General features: G+C 38.2%; 2 protein-coding genes across 6 annotated transcripts in view; both read right to left on the reverse strand.

Moving 5' to 3' along the window:
* The window catches only part of rorab (RAR-related orphan receptor A, paralog b), a 50,779-nt gene extending 40,393 nt beyond the window's left edge, over positions 1-10,386 (reverse strand). Inside the window, exon 1 of the mRNA XM_036586225.1 lies at positions 9,795-10,386. Within this exon, the coding sequence (XP_036442118.1) occupies positions 9,795-9,948 (154 nt within the window). The 5' untranslated portion in view covers positions 9,949-10,386. The remainder of the gene's footprint in view (positions 1-9,794) is intronic.
* A 2,628-nt stretch (positions 10,387-13,014) lies between these two features.
* vps13c (vacuolar protein sorting 13 homolog C) overlaps positions 13,015-23,542 on the reverse strand; it is an 85,561-nt gene continuing 75,033 nt past the window's right edge. For 3 of the 5 annotated variants that reach the window (XM_036586525.1, XM_036586524.1, XM_036586526.1), the window contains 6 exons: positions 23,222-23,345; positions 18,897-19,011; positions 17,085-17,176; positions 15,535-15,658; positions 15,313-15,393; positions 13,015-14,449 (listed from right to left, as the gene is read on the reverse strand). In XM_036586525.1, coding sequence (XP_036442418.1) covers positions 14,339-14,449; positions 15,313-15,393; positions 15,535-15,658; positions 17,085-17,176; positions 18,897-19,011; positions 23,222-23,345 — 647 coding nt within the window. In that variant the 3' untranslated portion in view covers positions 13,015-14,338. Of the gene's footprint in view, positions 14,450-15,312; positions 15,394-15,534; positions 15,659-17,084; positions 17,177-17,298; positions 18,335-18,896; positions 19,012-23,221; positions 23,346-23,542 lie in introns of those variants that run through there. The other 2 variants (XM_036586528.1, XM_036586527.1) reach the window with 2 other exon arrangements.

Below are 23,542 nucleotides of genomic sequence, written 5' to 3' on the forward strand. Positions count from 1 at the left end.
TAACATATGTGCATCTGCATTGCTGTCCCTGGGGTTTGTTAAAATACCGCATAGACAACTCATCTCTCATCGTTTTACAGCTTTGCCATAGCACAAGTGTACAACAGTGCTAACTGTAGCATTAGCCTTAGAGTATCTGTAGCGTATCATTAGCTGTAGCATTTGTAGTGGCTCATTCCCCCTCACACATGTCTCCAAGGTGAAAACCTACCATTTTAACCCCTAGTGGATAAAACATGTTCTGTGTTGGATTAATGTTAACATGGTTTGTGGATCATTTTTCATTTTAAACACACAAATTTTTCCACTATCTTTGACATATGTATATACTCCAAACTTTTTAGTTTATTTTGAATAATAAAACTTTTTCAAATAACACTGTTATTTCTCAGTGTGCTCTTATATTTTCCTGTGTTACTGACAAAGGAAGCGGCAATAAAGTAGTTCTTGCTTACTTCATTCAAATGTGTTCTTACTAAAGTGAAGTGTGAATGATATTTAATGTTTTAATGTGTTTTTCATTTCAAGAGACTGATGAAGCTGTTGAGTTGCTGATCAAGCTAAGGGGGCTGAGAAATGCTGCTCAAATGGGATGAGAGTAAGAGCTGTCTTGAACTCTTTGTAAAAGACTTATTTATACATACCTTACATTGTTTTATCTAGATTGTGTCTGGTTGCATAACACAATGGTACACATTTTGGAAGGAGGTTTGTTTGTAGTATGTGGAGAGAGTACTGAAAATTACCATTTAAGTACAAGCACTTTTAGACCACACTTGGCATTAACATGCGTTCTGGGTGATCTGATCAAATGCAGAGAGTACTAAGTACAAGTGTGAATGGGGTACAGTACATCTTGGAGACCCATTGTGATCTGATCACTCAAACCAATTTCTATGGTGGTTAGAGATGCATATGACCAGAACATTTCCTGTGTAAATGCAAATCCATCTTGATGCATATTCAACAATCATGAAGGGTGAAGGGCCTTAATTAGTTGCATCATCACAGCAGAGAGAAAGCAGCTGTGTGGCTTAATTTTTCGCCTCCTCTTCCATTTGTTTACAAGTTGCATTAGTGGTTCATGTGGTCTAAACATTTGTAACAATTAACACAAACACAGACTCGTGCTACGTATTTGTCTGACAACAAATACATCTAGGAGTTGGGGTCAGCTCTTGTTTTTATAAGTAGTTCCTTTCCATTCTCACTAGCTAAAATACATCTGTATTTTGCAGGGCACTTCTCAAAGAAATGAGGTGCTGGAGGGTGATAAGCCCCACAAAAGCTGTGAAAAAAAATGGAAGAACCTCGAGGCCATATTACAAGATAAGTTAATTGGTGCATTTAATGTTTCTCAGTCCTGGTCCTGAGGGATCCGGCTAATCAGCTCATTAACAACCCCTTACTAAGTTAAAGTAGATGGGTTAAAGCAGGGAAGCACAGGGCTGTGTGTACCTCCAGGACAAGTGTTGCGAAACACTGCTCTAAGGCCCTGTGTATACTTAGAGTTAACATCCAGTCTAGACCAGAGCATTTACACTTGCTGTTTTCAAATGTATCATTCATGCATTCAGATGTTATTAGATCACGAATGAAGCCTAGCTGTCCACATTGCATTTACACACACAAACAGATGTGTGCCCAGTTACCTCGGAATCAGGACAGCTAGATCTGATCCGAACACATTCCAATCATTAACATGGTTACACTTTTCTTTTAAATTTGTATATGAACAACATCCAGATATGTGATGCATTTTTATGCTAAGTATAAACAGGGTCCAGTTGATGACTTCTCAATTCATCTGCGTTCTATAGCTCATGATCTGTAATCAAAGTCAACCAATTTTACAGGCCATCACTATTTTACTTGTGCCTGGAGGGGAGGAGAGAGGAGGCATTTAGAGCTAGGTCCATCATGCAGGTCATCAGTGCTCCCATAATTGAACTACACAAGTGTACTCATCTGACAACACTACAACTATGCGGATTAAAAAACGACAAGGAATGCAGATACAAAGACGAGGTGCTTGTGGAACACAAGGAAAAGATGCACGTCTTGTCTTTGTGTCTACGTTCACTGCCTTCAGTGTGCCTCCCTGCCTCTCTGCTTCTGGTACAGGTAAGAAATCTGGAAGAAGACATGATCCAGCTCTCTAGCCATAAGCAAGTTAAATTTACTGCTTTTCAGACGCCAATAAGCTAACAAAGCTAGTCACAGGTGTATATAGTGCTCTACATAGAACAGTCTATGTAGTGATCAGTGAAAGAGTAAACGAGTGGACCATTTTAGAAACACCCAGCTCTTGAAAATGCGCTTCATGTTTCCATGGAAACGGTTGGTTTATCTTAAGCAGAGCGGTGGAATCTTTATGCGTAGCGAGCTGCAGCTGTCTGTATTTTTAACGAGCGAAAATAGAAATAAAAATGAACAAAGATTATGTATACCACACACAGAAACCTCACTCTCACCAAACACATGATGTTTCGGGCAGGGCTCGAGCTGCACACATGAGTCACGTTTATTTGGCTAGAGTGAGTGAAATTATATGATTGGACGCACTGAGCTATTTGCCAACCACGTTATTCAGCTGTGACATGTTTTACCTTTTCCTCTCGCTTCAGGGGCGAAACAGGTTCCCTTCTGCTTCAAACACTGTCAAGTACGTTTAACTGGATTTACTCGACGCAGGGCGGGACACAGAGACAGACTACAGAAGTGCTGGTTGGTTGTACTCGATGCGTCATTCACATTTCAAGCAATCCAGAAATGCAGTAGGCGGGACATTGGGCGAAACATATACGCGCATACATAACAAAAGGCACTTTATCGGCAACGAAGCGCATTCATATGACGATTCCAATTATCGGAAAGTGTAAGCACATGTAAGGTAATTTGATCTATTATGTTCTCACAGCCATTAATGCATAAATTAGGACGAAGAAACACTCTAAAATACACATAGTTGTTTGGAAGCCCTCAAATTACATTTTGTTGATTTTCTACATGAAAATAATTATATATCCTTTACAGATAATTGCATAAGAGTCCAGTAGTGTAATGTACAATTACTGTTTATAAAATGGATTGTTCCGGTTCCGCATGGACCACCGAGTATATTGATTAAATAAGAACCCCGTTTTCTGTTTAAACTGAGGGGCTGGTGACTTATGTTCTTAACTACAACTAGGCTGGTCAGCTAACCAACAGCTTTCTCTTCATTCAGTGGTCCATGGTGGCTTGGCAACGATGCCATACTCTAAAGCAAGTACATTTCTTGGCAAAATACTTGTTTATGTTGGTTATTATTAATAATTATTTTAATTATTTTCCGAACAATTGTGTATTTTGTTATATTTTTGTTGGCTGCCATTTTCTAAAAGCAAAAGGCCACTTGAGGCTGTGCATTACTGAGATTTTATCACAGGGAAGGGAGTTTTAGGCACTCCACTTTGCGTCATGCCTAAGAACACCATTCCCATGATGACATCGCAGTAACACATGGCCTCAAGTGGCTTATTGCTTTATTATGTGCTGCATTTAACATATTGGAGCATGAACATAAAAAATGTGGTCTGTGCAAAAGGAATGCTATGGAACATTTTAAATTTGACTGGGGATGTCCAAACCTTTGCATATGACTATACGTTTTTATTGTTTGACACATCATTATATATAAAGATCTTTTCAAGCTCCATCATCCTTGTTCTGCCAAGTGCCAGCTGAAGTATCATCTTTTCACTCTGTCCTTTAACTTTCCTTAAAAGAGCCTTAAGCTCTTCTTGGTTTTCTGCTATGAGTGTTGTGTCATCTACAAATGGAAGGGTATTGATGTTTCTTCCACCAATCTTGAAACATCATTTTCTTGTCAGAAGCTGGGCAGCATACGCAGTCTCATGTGACACTAAGAGAAACCTCAAACACACTAGACTTTGTAAGCCTGTCCAGTCAAACATACGTAATCCAAGGAATACTTTATACAGAAAATAGCACCATGACTAGCTTTCTACAAATGAGATTCTGATGTTACATACACTGTCATTATAGGCAGTTTAAATCGCCCATATCCTACAATTTAGTAAACTTATAACATTTGTGTGGTTTTGCATACCAAAAATGGTCATAATTATTTTTATACCACAAATTCTACCTCTTTTTATCCCATAAAATTGAACAGTCCTTTAACACTGTTCAGATAAATAAGCTCTGTTCTGATTGGCTGGCTTGTATTGTGCATGGACTGGGAAGTGAATGGTATGGTTTGCAACTTTAATAGTGTTTACATACTACATCCAAGCTCTTTTATTTAAAAAAAAAAGTGAGGGAAATTTTGTTTTCTATGATATAGGCCATTTAATAGTGTTTCCTTTTAGAGAAAACATTTGTAATTTTATAAATACTGCATAAAAAGTAAAGTCTCTCAGTAACATGGTATGTGTTACGTTTTGCATTTGTGATGCAATAGTGTTGTGTCAGCATGTGTGAACTCCAATGAGTTACAGCTTAATTAATGAGGTTTATCAAAATCACATCCAAAGGGTCTTATAATCAAACATGTATTTAACAGAAAGTGACAATTCCATTATTGTTGTCTTCAGCCAGTGTCAGATGGTGTGCAAATGAGCTTATTTTGGCTGCCATATGTCTGCTCAATGCAGTTAACCCTCATAATGTAGTAGGTCTGCCAACCTGTCTGGCACACAGCTAACAATCCAAAAGCCTGGTGAGTGCACACACACACACACACACACACACACACACACACACACACACACACTATGTGTAACATTTAATGCCTTTTGCATGTCAAAAAAATGTATACTGGCAAATGATTATTATTTCACACATACCTGCACATTTTTAGCTTTGCTTTGTGCAATGTTTAGGCCTTGAAAAAAATGGACAGAATTTTAGGAGATTTCACCCTTTTTTGGGGTAAGCCTGTCAAGAAAAGACAAGAACAGAATGTTTTTTCTTTCGAAGAAAAAAAATATTAACCAAGCTAACTAAAAACCATACTGAGAGGAAAATTCAGTGATTCCCAAATGTTTACTTTGTTCGGTTCTATGTGGTGAATTAGTGTTCCCTTTTTTACAGTTGAGGTTTGTCTGCCATCTGCTCTGACATCACTCCTCAAAAGTGCACTGTTCAGCCAGTGCCACAAAGCACGCCTCCATCCAGCTGTGTATGTGTCTGTCTGTATGTGTGTGTTCCTCCAGCTGCAGAGGGAGAGGGGAGGATGTTTTGTCCTCGAGTCTGGAGACGACACTCTGTCAGGCGATAAAAAAGATCAGTCTAAAGTTTTCTTTTTCTGACGTGTGTGTTAGGCTTCACAAAAATAGCATTCAAATCTATTTACTAACATTCTTATTTTTTACATTCTTAATAACTCTCCAACATACACTGGATCAGAGAAAATATAGTCTAGGGGTGGGCAATATGCTGATATTTACCATTATTGCGATTATTTATGCCACATTACGTTACAATATGCTTAATTGAGCACATCTTGGATGTCATCAGTATTTAAAGAACACAAGCCAACTGCATGTTTAATTGCAAACAGAGCATAATAGGGAATATTTGATTAGATTTAGGGCAGTGCAGTGGGTGAAACATTATAAAATTATGTTTCACTTTATCAAAATTCTTGATAAAACTTAATGTTGTGAAATTTATTGTGTATTGTGAAAATGTTTTTAAGCATCATGTTCTATTTTTGGCATATTGCCCACCCCTAATATAGCCTATAACACCTATATAACAGTTTTCTTTCACTGAAGTCATCCCTTCCATCAATGAAAAGGGCCACTGCAGGACCTCCACTGACCAGCTATTACTTGGATGGTAACCCACTCTCAGTACAGCAGTTACACCAACATGGCTGTAGCATTCTACTAGCTGCCAGGCAAAGCAATGTCTTTGGGGGTTTTAAACACATCCCTGTCAATGCTGGGCTGAGAACATTTCACCAACTATTACACCTACCGTGGCCCTGTGATCAGAAGCTGACCACTGATGAAGGGCTAGAGAATGACTAACAAATGAAAATCGAAAAAAAGAGTGAAGTGGAAGAGTAAATGGAAAAAGACAGAATACAGTCACTAACTGTACAAGTACAATGTGTACTTGGTGTTCCTACAAAGTAGGTGTGTCTAATAAAGTGGCTAGTATAAACAGTGCACAAAACCCAATGTGCTCATACTAGCACAACACACACTAACATGTCAGTGTCACTACAGAATGAGAATGGTTCGCCACCCAGATAATATCTGCTCAGTAGTGACCCTGTGGTGGTCTCTTTTAACTGATGGACAAGATGGAAGTGGGCTGTTAAATTGTGCAGCAACAGTTAGGCTACAGTTAATAGTCTGCAAACTTACAAAGTGCACTTGTATAGTAGGCGTCTCTGATAAGCTGTCACATATATATATATATATATATATATATATATATATATATATATATCAAAATACTGCTAATACTTTCATACAGGGGCTTTGATCAGGCCTACAGTATGCTGCTAATGACAAAGATTATATCACTGCCAGCACAGAGTAATAAGAGAAGTGTGTGTGCATTGCCCTCAGGCTGCCACTCCCAGCCCAGCTTAGCAATCTTGTGTCTTTGCGATAACAATGGAATATCTCACAGTGCACACTAAATCATTCCAGCCTGCAGCGAGCTGGGTACAGGTATTCTGTTACAAACTGATAAAATGTTTTTTCAAATGCTCAATACTTGAAAGGTAGTATTTTTTGGTACTTTCTTCAAATGAATCTCATTATTTGAAATGTGTTTTTTGTATTATAAGGCTTGTGTATCCTTTTGTCTTATGGTTTATTATTCAGTAAATATATAGAAAAGCATTTCAAAATAATGGAGTCATTCTAAAGTTACTGGAGTGAGGAATGGAAGCTAGGACCTGCCAATAGCCCGCGAATTTGAAGAGTTAAAGATTAAATTACACAATCAACATAATGTTGTTGCAAAACAACTCAGGGCTTTTTACTGATATGGCCAAAATATCCCAAAAACGTCAGCGTGACTAGAATTTTAATTCCTCAAAGCTACAAAATAGGGCCAATTCCAAACAAAAAGAACGGCCAAAAAAAAGCTTTCTTACAGTCGTAAACACTAGTCATGGAAACATCATCAGCTAACCACATGACCACTACAGGTACACAGCAGTAAGATGAGACATTACCAAGTAATAAGAAGGATTACTCTCAGCATTGCAGTGCCCTGCGCTTTCAAACCAAATCAAATCAAAGAAAATAGTCAGGTTCTTAACAGCCCTGCATGTTACGAAAAGACCACTTAGTTCAGCATCAGTTATCTTATCACATTAGATGCTATCAGACCCCTTTATCTCTAGAGACTCGGTGCAAACCTGGGGCCAACGCAAATGAAGTCCTTCTTCCAGTCCTCAAAGGTGACTTCAGGAGTTTTACTATGGTGACATTAGCCTTGATTTCCAGGGTGACATTATCACCTGGATATATATCCACTGAACCAGAATCACCCCTCCTACTTCAGGGAAAGAGAGCACCTTTTAAATGGAAGATGTCAGTTGACCACAAACTTGTGATTTACTGCTGTTTGTCAAGTCTTGTAGTGACATTCATAGGGAACTTCATGAGCCAGTTCTGGCTAGATGATAAACAATGGCAACACCAGAGTGATTGTATTGCGCATTATTAAAGAGTGACCTATGTAGCAGCAGGTCTAAGTTTACAGGACTGTAATTTGTTAACTCATAAACTGACTTTATTAAATATTTAGGGCTATATATTATCTGTCTTATTGCAATTTATGTTGACACCTGCACCAAGACAAAGTCCCTGCATATCCTGGTGAATAAAAGACTAGTAACGCTGCTTTGGTGGTCCACTGCTATGCAGATGCTCACTTTGTCTTCAACTGATATTTTACCAAATATCTAATTAACTTCACTTTTCCCTAAAATATTTATTCAACCCTAACATTAAAGGAGACCAGTCATGCTGTGAAATAGTTTTGCTCAATTTAAAGACCAATGTTCAAAACAAAAAGCATCACATTTTGCATTATAATTTGAGTCATATAGTGTTGCAACTTCAGTAAGCATATATATATATTTTCTGTGGAATTACAATTTAACTCTTAGTCAGTCAATATGCCGACATGTCCAGGAAGAAAAGTCAGCCATTATTTCACACTGCTGAAAGACCGTGAAAGAGGTGAGAGGTTAAAAAATTGCCGCTGCTATAAATAACCTGAACTGTGACAATCATTTGTACTGAGAAACATTTGCATGTGTTCAGGCCAGAAGGTTTCATGAAAGAATTTAAAGTGCTCCCCTTTGAACTGTAACCTGACCTCCAAAACCAAAATCTAAATCTTACCCTAAACCGGCTCCTTATAACACTTTTCATAATCAAGTGAGTTTCACTAGAGTTAATCATTGGAGCATATGTAGATCATACATAGGGGACAATCAAAATGAAAAAGTGTAGAATTTGATTTTTATTGTGATTCCGTTGCAAGTTATTTCTCAATTAATTTAAGCCAACATAATACTGATAGAAGATAAACTTAAACCCATTGGAAGACCATAAACAGGCTCATTGGAGTCAACCCCATTCAAAAAACTACCAAGGCCTGCATAGTTTCCTAATAAGCACAATGGAAGTGTTATCTAATGCTGGAAGGGAGAAACTGAGGAGGCCCTCAAAGCAGCCAGGAGATCAGGAGAATATAGGTTAGCGGGTTAGGAGTGTGAGCTCCTCCTGGCCGGAGCCCCAGTGCTCCGCTGCTCCTCTCCCTCCTCCCTCCTCCTTCTTCTTACGTAACGACAGAGGACGAGAACGTGTCAGTGAGGGAGAACGGAGAGAGCAGAGAATCCAAACACAGGAGTTAATCACACAGACTGAAAAGAAATCTGTCGACTGTCGGTCAAGAACCTGACTTCCTAAAACGAGTAGTTCAGAAGTGAAAAAGGAAAAAGGGGTCTTCGTGTGCCCGACCGTGTGTATGTGTGTGTGTGTGTGTGTGTGTGTGTGTGTGTCTGCCCTAGCCTGTTACATAACTCCGCACGCAGGCAGAGGAGGGAGGAGGGGCACATGTCTGCGCTCTAATCGGACCTGAAATCTGCACTGTAGAAACTGTAGCCCTGCTAATAAACCTGTGAATGACATGCTAGCCAATAAGGTTTTAGCACGAGCCGAAATAGGGGGCACATAATGGGGTGCGGCTGTGTGTTTAGTGCAAAGTAAACAAAACAGATAGAACAGGACATGATGGTTTTAAATAGTAGTTACATTAGCATACGAATGTCATAATTCGTTCAATTACAAATTTCACGAGTGTTCTCAGACATTGCCGGAATGTCATTCTGTAGCCTGTGCAGGCTAATGAACCGCGCGCCTGGAGGCTTGAGCGCCACTGACAGCCTGAGCGGCCAAGATGACTCACAGAATCACAATAACTTAGTCAAAGTATCACAAACGTGTTCACAACTGACACCTAAGCTGTTAGGACACATATATCACCAGGATCAGGCAGCCAAAACACTTCACTGAGATGTGGCAGAAAAACACCACAAGCTGGGCCATTTTAATTAAGTAACTTTAGTTACAGAGCTACACAGAAACGTAAAACTGGACTGGCAGCTGCTCAAAGAGAATCTACAATAAGCTGCCGCTGTGAAGACCCAGCAGGGATATGAAGTTGGATTCGGCTCTCTCACATATCAGTTAAAATGTTCCATACGGTTTGTAGCTGTTTTCCCTCATGTTATAGAATCTTACCCCTGTTGGTGCTGGAGCAGCTCTGTCTTCTAGCCGGTGCTTGGTGCTCGGTCTCAGCCTTGGTATCCAGCTTTACTGGACTGGTCTGATCCGCAACGGGCGCCGTCGAAGCACCTTCGGCCGGATCCGTCACGGGCTCCGGCCCTTCATCCATATTTCCCCGTTAGAGCAAATTATTCCCGTAGGAGGAGATGTTTCTTTGACAGTTTTCTTCTTACACCGCCTCTTCGTATAGGCTGCACTTGAGACTGGCTGCGATAGCGCTGCTGAGAGGAGCGGGTGGGGTTGGTCTGTCCACACACGGCGCTGTGGAGCCCGCCACAACGGCTACAGTATTCTATTTTTCACTAGAAATCTGACAATGAATTTGCCTTTTTTTGCAGTCAAATCGCCAAATAATAATAAAGTGATTTTGAAAATCATTGAAGAATTGTGCGGTGTTTGCTTTATTTATTTCCTTTAGAGAATCTACTGGGCATTTGATAGCAGTCTGTGTGCCTATCTCGCTGTTCCAGTTTGAGCAGATGAAGGAAAATGGATGGATGATCTGGTGAAAGAACGAACAAAACACACACACACACACACACACACACACACACACACACACACAGCATGCTTTGGCATGTGATGAGTGAATATGCTGCTGACGTACTTCCGCTAAACGCCGCCCCTAAGACGTTGCACGAGGCACCATGCATGGCTGCATATTACGAAGAGATACAAGAAGCAGACTGAAACTCTACGATACGTGATGTTAAAAAAATGCAGCATAAAACGTTGGAAATTACCCCATGTATCACTGGAAGATGTTAAAGGGGAATCACATCGCTTTTTCAAAATTTGAAATGGTTAATGGTTTTCTATTAAATAAACTTATCATGTCAAAATTATACTCAGTTGATGAGAACCGGACATCTGACGCTTTTAATGCCCCTAAAACTACCTCAATGGAAGTTTTTACATGAAGCAGTGATGAATATGCTGCATGATATTGTTTCACAGCAGTTTTGTGATCAGACTTTGGCCTAAAATGTATTTAAAATGATACATGACAGTAGTTTTGGATAGCTAATAAAATGGCTATATTTGAGCTGTACACACTGTAACCCCTCGTTCCTATCACCACCATTGTACAGAAACCGAGTCAGTAAATTTCTCTAAAATGACAGAGAATTAGACAGTGGTTTTGAAAAATTGGTAAAATTACCCATTAACCTTTGTAGTTGTCTGGATAGTTACGCAGCTTTTAGCCAGTTGACCTACTTACCTTGTGTTAGAATAGCTTGAGCAGCCTAAAACTTTTATCAGGTAAGCAAGAACAGAGCTCCTAATACACTCCCTGGCTATGTCGCAGAAAGATAAATTGTGTAATTTTACAGCCCAACCGTACAGTAAATTCTCTCGATCGGCCTTAAATTTTACAGCATAATGTAACCCATTTTCCATACTTCTTGATGTGCTGTAGCACTTGCCAGTAGCACGCATTACAGACACGGAATCACTGATAAGCAGCCTACAAAACTACAGTCTTCTACTGTTAAAAACACTTCAACTCAACATAGAGAGTGTTTGTATTTAAGTATTGTTTACTGTGCCCATGGGTCTCTAGTAAGCAAAGCTAGCTATTTATGTTCTTATGTGACAGTATTCACACCATGCTTCAGAATACAGGTCCTCGCTAGTATAGCGCACCTTCAAATTTGGTTTGTGGTTAGAGAACAGTTTCGTTAGTGCTATAGCATATTAGTATGCTCCACCGACTGCCCTCAGCTGAAGTGTGTGACATGTGAGGCCTAAGTTATCTTTAGCCACTGAACTGATCCTAGACTAGTTTTCTGTCCATGATGACATTGTTCTAAATGTTCAAGCTGAGCTGCACAATCTTGGGAGAAACTGCTTCAGCCACAATTCATGACATGCTAAAGTAGGAAGATGTGATGTCAATAAGAAGTGCACAGAACACTAACTTGAGGTGATTTTATGTCGTTAGAAAACGATTATCTAATGGTTGGTGAGTTTAAAGCATAAATTGGAGATTACACGGGTGGGAGTTGTTTGTTCTACAAAAGGAATGTAGCCTACAATATCAAATTATTGCACATAAAGCCAGAAGCTAAAAGCCCAGTTGTGTTATTATAGTTCACAAGGTGCTTGTTAGGTATGATTTGTCCTTGAAGAATGGGCTGCCTGACTAGTAAAAGGTCCTGAGAAAGTGACCTAATTACACACTTTTGCTTTTGTGCTCTTTTACCCTGCCCAATAACAATGGGACTGGCCACTATAAAGGAAACAGTTGGGCCTGGACTGGACATGGAAAGCTCCACTGCAGGGCAAAGGATAACCAACCCTACTGTCCTGCCCATTTCAGCACAGCTGGTTATGTTAGTTAAGCATGAGGTTACGAAAGCAGTGTTAATATTAAGAAAACAGTATCTAAGGTGGGAATGTATTACTTATGGTTGCTAGGGATGGGACTGGTTATGTTTTCACTACTTGGAACAGTGCAGCATGCCAAGAACATGACTTTGTTCTTTGCACCTCCCATCATACACCTCTGCCTCTCTCTCTCTCTCTCTCTATTCACACACACAAAGTTACAGTTAATCTCTTTCAGTAAGTGCTCTACCTTGCAGCTAGACATAACCTGGAACCCTCCCAGTGACAAATATTATGCAGTTTTATATCTGAGTCACAACTCAGCCTGTTCAGCACATTACTGTGCCTTGAGTTTATGAACAGAACTAAGGGTTCTATGAGAGAATGGTATGTGTAGTACATCAGAATAAAATGTAACACAAAAAACTTAACTGGCCATGCATGTATGTAAGCTGGACAAATGCCTATTGATAACAAATTGATTTGTAGTGTTGTGCAAAAGTCAGAGACCATCCTTCATTTATTAAAAGTTATTCACTTTTCAGAGAATATTTGTGTGGAGATTACACATAAAATAATCCACTTGCAAAAGGAAGGGGAAAGCCAAACTACCGCAGCCAAGTACTAAGACTGAGCTTTGATGTGGAAAAATTAAAGCTTCTATGCAATTGTTTGTTAAACATGTTTTCTGTCGTTTTCCTGATGCTGAAAAATGCATAACTTGTACATAATGGTCATTGTGCCTGGAAATAAAATAAATATAGGGTGGTCCCTGACACAGGACGGTAACAAGACTGCAACAACTCCTACAATTCAGCAGAAAAAAGGCCTTAGAGTGCAGAGATTATTTCTGAACATGAAATAAGTTTATTGTATTTCTGGATATGATTTTTCTTTGGTGTTCTAGATTCTCATTTGCATAGTAAAGCCTTTACCTAAGTTCAACAAACATCATTTTTAGAATGGAATTCCACAAACAAACGTACAATTATCTTTGTTCTTCATTAGAAAAAAAATAAAGTGTATTACTTCAATAGATACATAAAGCAAACCTACTTTTTTTTCTTCAAGAACAGTACTTTCATTACTGAAAGTGGTAATATTCATATGATTCACTCTTCACAATATAGCCATGTAAAGCAATAATGTCTAGTTGGATGGTTTCATGTTTTGACGTGATCTACCACATCATTATGCTAATTACCAAATTTACATTTACTAGTTAACAGGTACATGTTCTGGTAATCATAACACATCAATCAGAGAAATATCCAAAGAAATTACACAAGTTAACTGTGTGGTAATTTAAGAACAAAGAAAGCACTAGTGAACTCAGCAAACAGAACGAAGCAGGACTTGTGGAGCATGTGAATCAAGGATTCTTTCAGTTATGAAGGAAATATCTAATACCAGGTAAAAGACTCTCAAACTCTCAAATTCCACCATCCAATCCTGTAGAAGCCCACAGAGTGCACTACAAAATGCATATATAACTATAAGTGAACCTCAAAATACATTCAAAGGAGCCTGTTCAGTTCTCAGGAAGTCTCACGGAGGCATGGGATGAAGTAATGGAACAGAGAAAGCACAGAAAAAAAGGAGAGCGAATCCAAAGGAATGGCTTAGGCCCAAATGGCTGTGACTGTGATCTTCATTGACAGAAGCAACACGATAAATTTATTGTGTTACATCAAACAGCATGACAATGACACATAATACAATGCTCATTGAGATTTTCATGGCCAAAAAATTAGAAACATTTATCACTGGAGAAGGCTAATAGCCCTTATCACAAACAGAAATTAATTGATGACTGCAGTACAAGCATGACAGAGCTCTGGGTGGTGATCTCATTCAAAACTGCATATAGTTACACTAGGGATTTACGTGGCTTTTAAGATACCACAAGTGCAAAAGTGCTTGAAACTAAAGCTGCACCAGTGTTCACTGTGTCATTTCAAATTGAAGTGCAATAGTCAAGAACCAACGTCAAAAAAAGCTGCTAGCCAAATAGAGCTTATGGTGTGTATATATAGACAATATGTGAAATATAAATTTAAGAGCAGCGCAGTAAACTGTGTTTACATGCAGTGCTGTGCTATTCAGTACTGTGCTTGTTTGTGCTTTAGTAGTGAAGGACAGCACAAGGCTGTGGTCAGTGGGTCAGCTCAGGCTGTGCTGCCAGTTTGCTGCATTTTGATGAAGCGCTGGGATTTCTGTCTGACCATCTGATGCTGCTGGCGTGCGTGCTGGGCCTCCATGATGGCATCTCGCAGTTTCTGTGAAGCAGAAGACAGGGCATGTTTAACCTTATCCTGCCTAATTGTCAGCAATAATATTGAAGGACTATGTCTTTTAAGGGGAATTCAATTTTTTTCCACCGGTTCTATACATTTTTAAGTCATTGTGAAGTAGTCATTCAGAGTGGTCTGATGTGAAATTGCATTGTACATTGTAGAGAAAAGTACCAATTGATTTTTTTTACAGTGGTGATAGGAACTATGGGCTGTGACGTCTACAATGCAAATACAGCTGTTTTAGTTGCTGTCCAAAATGACCAGTGAGCCTACACCTCTTCTGAGTTTCATATATAATGTGGATAATGGTAAAATAGTGACATTTTTTTTCCAGATTACTGTTTTGGCTTAACAATATGTTTTTTTGGCCAAAAGCTGTTTGTAAACATATCATACAACAATGTCTTAGGCATCAGGCGAGGTATTTGTGTAATATCATTCTGTCAGGTAAGTTAACAGGCATTAAACCTTTCAGACGTCTAGTCCCTATCACTATTGCTGTCAACATTCCTGACTTGAATCAAATCACTCTGAAGGACTGTACGCATTTAATTGCGTACACATTTTAAAAATGTAATGAAATTCTATCATTAAAATTTCTCATTAAAATTTGTTTGCAGACTAGTTGGAACATGTCCATGTTCAGCACAGTAACATGTATCAGCATGTGGTCTTTAAGCTTTCTGTGTGTGCCTTTATTGTTGAATAAACAGCAATAGTTTCTAAGCTAACATGAGCACACATTCATCAGAGTAACAATAAAAGGTGCCTGAAGTATGATGTATAAATGGCACTTCAAACATGAGTATTTCACTTTGCTAATAACAGATGAATCCCAGTTTTACCTCCGCTGCATCTGGCTGTTTAAGGTGCACGACCCTCACCGGACCCTGAACATCCTTCAAGATCTTCAGTTTATTCTGCTCCTAATGTAGCAAACACAGTGTTAGCCTACTTCCTTTTATTATGTATTAGTAATGTTACATCTGTACATTAATTTCTTTATGCTAAAGCTGACACATATGTTGGTATAATTATTTAATGTAATAAATTTGCTTGTTCTGCACCTTGTAATAAATCTTCAGATCTCCACCATCTACAGAAGGAGGCTGCAGAAAATGTTCAAACTGGCACTCCCATTCTTTGTTGAAATGCCCTATCAAGTCAATCTCTTTAACACACATCACCCTCCTGCATTAGAAATAAATACATGCACACAGACACAGAACATTAACATTTTTTTAACACTCTTTGAAAATACCAACTGTTCTATACACAGTGGGAACACTCCATGACAAAGGGAACAAAATAAAATCTTTTTACATTAACATACACTACATGGCAAAAAATATGTGGATACATGTACAGTACTACTATACCAGCCTCTTCTTTTCTGTGAAGGCTTTTCAATACATTTTGGAACACGGCCACATGGATTCGCTTCCATTCAGCCACAAGACTACTATTAAGACATTCCAGTCAGCATTCGAATTAATCACAAAGGTTTTGGATGGGACTGAGGTGTGGGCTCTGTGCAGGCTAATCAAGCTCATCCACATCAAACCTGCCAAACCATTTCTCTATGGATCTCGCTTTCTGCATGGGGTCACGCTAAAACAGGACAGGACATTATCCAAACCGTTGCAAGTTGGAAGCAGACAATTATTTATGTTACTTAAAACTAAGGGACCCAAACCATTTAAAGCAGCACCTGATTATTCAGAGAGGTAGCGTTCTCCTGGCATGCATCAAACTCATTTTCTTCTGTCGAGACTTCCAGCAGGTCAATAGTGATGTGGTTTACACCACTTCAGCAAACGCTTGACAGTGCACATGATGGTGTCAGTCTTGCGTGTGGCTACTCAGTCATTGCAGTACTAATAGAAACCCATTACAGTGAAGCTCCCGGTGAACAGTTCTAGTGCTGACATTGCTTCCAGAGGTAGTTTGGAACTCTGTACTGAGTCCTCCTCAGCACTCAGTGGTCCTGTTCTGTGAGTTTGTGTGGCCCCCCTACTTTGCAGCTGATCTGTTGGTGCTAGATGTTTCTACTTCACAGTAACAGGAGTTTGTTGACTGGGGCACCTCTAGCAGGCGAGAAATTTGATTTACTGACTTGTTGAAAAGGTGGCATTGTGTATCAATGCCACATCGAAATCACTGTGCTCTTCATTATGATCTATTCTACTACCAATATTTGTCTAAGGGGACTGCATGGCTGTATTCTTGATTTTATGCACCTGTTAGCAATGGGTGTGGCTGAAATAGCTGAACCCACTAATTAGCAGAAGTGTCCACATACTTTTGGATAAGCAGTGCAGATTTTCTTCTAATAAAATCACCATTTCGGAGATTCAAGATTTTGTTACGACTATAATGATATGACAGCTGTAAAATACTTGCTCACTATTCGTCACCTGCTTTATCTGTCATCTGTTCATTTTTTTTTCTGTTCATTTGCTTTTATTGATATACCCTACATATTGCTAAATTGCTGAATTTGGACTAAGCAGAATTTAAAAATTCCTAAAAACATTCTGCAATATGTGCACATTCATACAGATGTGTGACTATGGTGTGGAGGTGGGGGTGATTTCTAAGTGTAATGCTTGAGTACCTGTTGGTGACAATGATGTTGGTTTTTTTGTGTCCAGGATACTCAAAGTGCTCTTTGAAGAACTCGCCGTCAAGTTGTTTAATCTCTGACCTCTGAAAAATACACACACTTCAAATTCACTTCAATAAGGCAATACAGCAACATTCTGGAGACCAGAGTAGCATTTTGCAACCGACTCACCTTTCTGTTTAAATGAAACATTTTGACCATGATCATATCTTTGCGTATTTATTCCAGATCTCATGATTGTTTGTAACAAATCACTGAAATCAAGCAATTACCAATAAAACTGAATTACACTTTACATAAAAACAAAATACAGTCACATGTACTAAGGCAATCAAAATGTTTGCATCATAGTTAAGAGTATCAAGCACTGTGTGTTATGAGGTATTACAAAGTAAGCTTGTATAGGAAAATACATTAGACATCGAATTGACCATGCTTTGTTAGAGTGTGAAATATTCTTACTTTATAAATGAGAAACTACATTTGTATATATTTAAATAAATTCACATTGTTTATGCATAAATATTATGTCCATACTTATTTCATGAATCAATACTTCATTAATAGACACAAGATGCATGTAGACATGAATTTACAGATACAATGTCAAACACACTGAAAGAAACTTTAGAAAAATAGAAAAAAAACTTCCATGTTTTTTTTTCCAATTAGTGAAAATAATTTTAAAACATTTAATCTTTCAGTAACTAATTAACATCTAGTTGCTTGTGATTATGTATTAATTGAAAGTGATTATGTCTTGTTAAAATTATTATTTCTCCTAGAATTTAACTAGTTCATTTATGTTTGAAAAAAATACATAAAGTGAGACAAGTACAAAGGAATATGAGGTTACAGGTATTTGGCAAAAACATTCTAATATGTTGTCAAAACTAAATATTTAATAAATAAAAATGAGTGAGGTATTAAAGTGGTTGGTTTCAGCAAAATTTGTAAATCTGGCAAAAAACAAAGGAAAACTAAGACAAATCAGGACTTCAGCCATTAAACAGAAAGACAGACAGCAAGTGAAATGCAGGCTTAGGATTAAGCTTTTCCACTATATAACACACACAGTAATTTAACATTCAACCATAGGTAGATCAATCTGGACAAAATATTGAATCAACAGCTTAGCCAATAAATGTGCTATCAATCAACAGTCCTTTATTTAACTTAGCTCTATAGAAAATGGTTTTGTAGCCCCATAAGTATCCCCACACCCATTATTCTTCCTCTGGCTGCATGAAGGAAATGAAAGAAAAGAAAGAAAAGGGGGAAAAATTAGAACGCAGAGGAAGATAAAGAACAGAATCAGAGAGTAGAGCAAGACTGCAAAAAGTAGAAATTTAGGATGAAATAGTACATTTAGAATATGCGTTCAGACATCAATATGTTTATCTAGGAGTGTAACAATGAATCATGACATTGTGACGTCATGGTGCAAAACTGTGATAACATCATTGAGACTGTGACAATTCATTGCAACAGAATGGATATTCTATTAATTTAATGCAATTGTACTGCAACAACAAACAATGAAGTTGCACACCAATCAACAACTTACTCCATCACTCCTCCTGCCTCCCAGCTCTGGTGTCGTTAGTAAATTTTGTTCAAAATATCATGAGAATATCAAATCGTGAACCTAGTATCATGAATCAAATCCTATCATGGGCTGAGTGTATTGTTACACCCCTGTTATGTAATGCATTAACTAGAGTAAAATCAGGTAATTATTATTTTTATCTACATGATGGATTGATAGTGGTAAAGTCAGTGAGGATGTATCGATGCTCTTACCTGGAAAAGATCGTAGCCCTCCGACTCTTGCTGGGCGTAGGGACGAATAATGCCATCTTCTCGGATGAGCCGGACAGGTCGCAGCTTCGTCACTTCCTCTGTCGACTCCGCCACTCTGTCAATTAAAATCTGAAATTACTTACCACCATCACTAACCTGTTTCTGTTATAGTACTTTTTTACATGTCAGCAAAAGGAATTTTTCATATGTGGGAAATGAGCTTAAATGAAACTTTTAAAACACCAGGTTCAGTGTAATGTGCATATGTGCATTTTTATAGATTGCAGTTTAAAAGTTAAGAAAGAAATGTTTAAAGTGGCCGTCAACCCGACTGCAAATATTAAAAATATCTCTGTGATCCTAGAGATATGTAACATCATAATCAATAATCAAAAACAGATCTTTTAGAATGATTCAAATCAAGTTAAAGAACAGAAAAGCTCAACTCTGCCAGATCAGGACTGTGTGGGCATTTTAGACCACATGGTGATTGACATGACAACATAAACAGCCCCACAACAGGGTTTCCGACAGGGTTTTCAAGCTTCTAGTTTCTGGTAGAATCTGTATGAAATATCAGATCACGTTCTACAGAGAGTAACTACATGGCTGTATGTAATTTATTCAATTCATAATTCATGGTTGTAAGTAATTCATTCAATTCATAATGCAAACACTGTTAGCATATGGCTGGTTGGCTATGAAAGATGACAAGCATTCAACCAATATCAGAATTGGTTGGTTAAGTTAGACTAGCCAACAAATTTTGTAGAAAGAACTTAAATTCAAAGTCACTTGCATTGTTTTTAATTTGACAATCAATAGTACATTCATACAGGAGCTTATATAAGTTTAAAGATTAAAAAAATCAGTTGAGAGCACTTTAAAGAAAAAGCCCCATATAAGGTCATATTCAAAATATATGGTGAATTTCTATTTAAAGGGGTGTTTGGCATTTTCAAAGTCAGACTTGACTGTCTTGACATACATGATGGCAGATAAAATGAACATTGTATCTTCTGCATTATACCTACATAATTACCTTTAGCTTACAGCAAGGTCACACTCACTGTATACTGTAACATTTGATGATGCAATTGCTCTGCAGTGCACTTGTAGCTTATCATTTTATGATTCCATTGCATGCGATGTCTTAAACCCCATGTGTTCTCTCACCTTACGTTACCTCTATAGTGAAGGCATGGAATAATAAGGACATAAGTTTAAACATGAAATGAGTGCAAAATTGTCCAGGTGTTTAAGGTGCAGAGAGATGGATAGATGGTTGTGCTTTTTACAAAATCAACAAGGAGGGGCTCTGAAGTGTGTCTGGTGTCAGGGACGCATGAGAAAGCCAGGGGGCAAATACATAGTACCACATGATCAGATTAGCTGCTCTTAGCTCAGGGACAGAGGGAATGGAAAAAGCAGTCAGTGTTACTGGTTGACTTGGTCACTGAGCTTTCATGGAGATGAGGATGCTCCTTTGCCATTGGCTGGAGTAGCTGGTTCTTGGTTAGTCCTGGCAAAGACCTTGCAGTGCTGTATCACACAGTTCAGTATACCAGCAGTGCAGTTAGCTCGTGCAGTACACCAGATCTGACAAGCAGAGCAGGCAGAGAGAAAAACCAAACACTTTCTGTTCTTTAATTAATTTAATATATATTTACAACCCCATTTCCAAAAAAATTTGGGACGCTGTGCAGAACGTAAATAAAAATAGAATGTAATGATATGCAAATCATTTAAACCATATGTTTTAAAGGAAACTACTATAAAGACAACTATTGTTTTTTGAAACAATGCCAACAACACGTTCCAAAAAAGTGACGGGGGCAACATGAGTGGTCTTTAGCCCGGGGGACACAGTGTCCATGATTTCCAAAAAGAAATTCAAATGTTGATTAGTTGGACCACAGAACACTTTTCCACTTCCCCTCAGTCCATTTTTAATGAGCTCAGGCCCAGAGAAAGTGGCAGCATTTCTGGATCCTGTTTATATATGGTTTCCTCTTTGTGTTTTAGAGTTTTAACTTGCATTTGTGGAGGCAATGATGAAATGCTTTCACAAACAGTGGTTTTCAGAAGTGTTTCTGAGCTCATGCAGTGATTTCCACTACAAAATCATGTCTGTTTTTAATGCAGTGCTGTCTGAGGGCCCAAAGATCACGGCCTGCATATACTGTTTTTTAGCCTTGTTCATTGCATACAGAGATTTCTCCAGTTTCTCTGAATCTTTTAATGTTATTATGTACCATAGATGAAAAGCAAAAGTTCTTTGCTATTGTACATTGAGAAATGTTATTCTTGCTTTGCTCATGCAGTCTTTCACAGAGTGGTGAGCCCCTCCTCATCTTTACTTCTGAAAGACTCAGCCTCTCTGAGATGCTCTTTTTATACCCAATCATGTTACTGACGTGTTGCCAATCAACCACAAGGTGTTTTTTTTTGTTTTTTTTTATCATTACACAACTTTAGCAGTCTTTTGTTGCCCCCATCCCGACGTTTTTGGAAAGTGTTGTCAGCATCAAACTCAAAATGGGCATATATTTTTCAAAAAACAATAAAATTTCTCAGTTTCAACATTTGATGTGTTGTTGTTGTACTATTTTCAATTAAATATAGGGTTTATGATTTGCACATCATTGCATTTTGTTTTCATTTACATTTTGCACAGCGTCCCAACATTTTTGGAAATGGGGTTGTACTAGGGCTGTTGAATAATACAAATAATTAATACCAATTAATTGCATTATTTTGTTTTCATTTAATTGCATTATTCTGTGTAGTCAATCATGATTAATCATATTTATTTGCTCAAATTTCACTTACGGAAACATGCTTTCTATTTAAAACGCAGTGCTTTTTTGATACAGCTTCAGTAAATGCATGGACAAAATAATCAGAATGTATTTATAGATTATTATTTTCACCACGTAACCAGGAATATGAAAATCATGTGATTTCCAAAGGGTCAATGCAGTTTCCAATTTTAATTACGGACCTCATAGTATGAATGAAGCACAGTGAGCACAAGACACTCGCTGGTTACATTTACATAGCTAAATCATGCACGACAGCTTTTGTAAACATTTACATCCAGAGCAATATGGATTGTAGATTAATATAGTGCCTTATTGTGGCATCCTAGTCTGGGCAAGGATTTGGACCTCCAGTCTTTCATGCATGGGACTGCTGTGTTATTCATTATGTTATCCCTTTCAATCAGTATTTAGCTTGTGAAACAATCTCTGAATAATGAAAATGCCTATTCACTACTGTCTTTGTGTGCGTTAGTGCAAGCACAAGCAAAAATGGGATGCAAAGTTATTGTTTGTAAACTTCCTCTGTAATTTCAATATTGGACCAATAACAATTCAGGTCTCCAATTTATCAGTGAAAAATATATCGGACACCAATATGCCATGCATCCCTAACTAGAATGTACTAAAATAATCATGCTTCGTCCAAAAAAAAAACCTCTTATGCTAATACATAACAAATGGGTAGTTCTGTTCAGGATTAGAAATCAAACCTGAAATGTGTGAGGCTTCCCGCTGCTCTTCTCTCTATGTTGTTCTGCTCATCAGACTTGCTATTGGCCATTGAGGAATGGGGAGGTCAGTAGCCATGTTAAAATGTGGGGGGTGGGGAAAGCACATGTTCATATTCATCCAGTCATTTTTATTCTGGGGTTTACTGTACAGTAGATTAGCCATAATAATGCACTGTACCACAGCTTGCATCCTCTGCTACCCATGATGCAATGCTTACCTTGTTACCATTCACCTCCCTGAAGGAAAAAACATTCATACCAGCAAACCTTTTTTTTTTTTGGAGAGCCAGAAGTCCGACGAAAATAACAACCCTGACCAAGTGAATGCCAAGGACCATTCACTATGATCTGATGTGCTCTATTTGAACCCCTCAACTCAAATACACTCACATACTCACATACTTACTCAAACAGACCAATACTCACTCAACTTAAAGAACAAAACACATCCAGGTATTAACTCATGAGAAAGAAAGAGTCACAAAATTAGTAAATACACAGGAAAAACAAAACAAACACCAAAGACTTCACAAAAAACAATGTCAGGACAAAGATGAAAGAAAACGTGACTAACAGAAATAACACATAGAAGAGAGATCAGTTCTTTTACGTGACACAGAATCTCTACTCATCATGAAAGAAAGCATGAAGGACTCTGTTGGAGATATGACACGTCTGTCTCTGCATATATTTGTCTCACCACTTAAAATGCCTGTGAGATAAATATATGAAGAGAGAGACACATCATATATGGGTGTATGTGTCTCACCTCTGAATGCCCTGAAAGGTGCTGCTGGCCATGTCCACGATGCCCCCTGTAGGTCTAGCTACCACTCCTACCAGGCCCTTCCCAATGCCCTTAAAAAAGCCTGCAGCCCCCTCCTTCTTTGCACCTGAGCATACAGAACAGCAAATCATATCAATATTAGTTTTAAAATAATGCAATACACCATGTTGTTGTTTTATCAGATACATCATACAATGCTTTTACTTTGTAGATATATGATTACTGCAGTAATTCTTTTGCTGCAAAATTTATAAAAAAATACTGCAATGGTAAAGGTTTATCAAGTTGTGCGGCATTGCTGAA

This window comes from Colossoma macropomum, unplaced genomic scaffold (genome assembly GCF_904425465.1).
Source record: "Colossoma macropomum unplaced genomic scaffold, Colossoma_macropomum, whole genome shotgun sequence".
NCBI classification, from domain to species: Eukaryota; Metazoa; Chordata; class Actinopteri; order Characiformes; family Serrasalmidae; genus Colossoma; species Colossoma macropomum.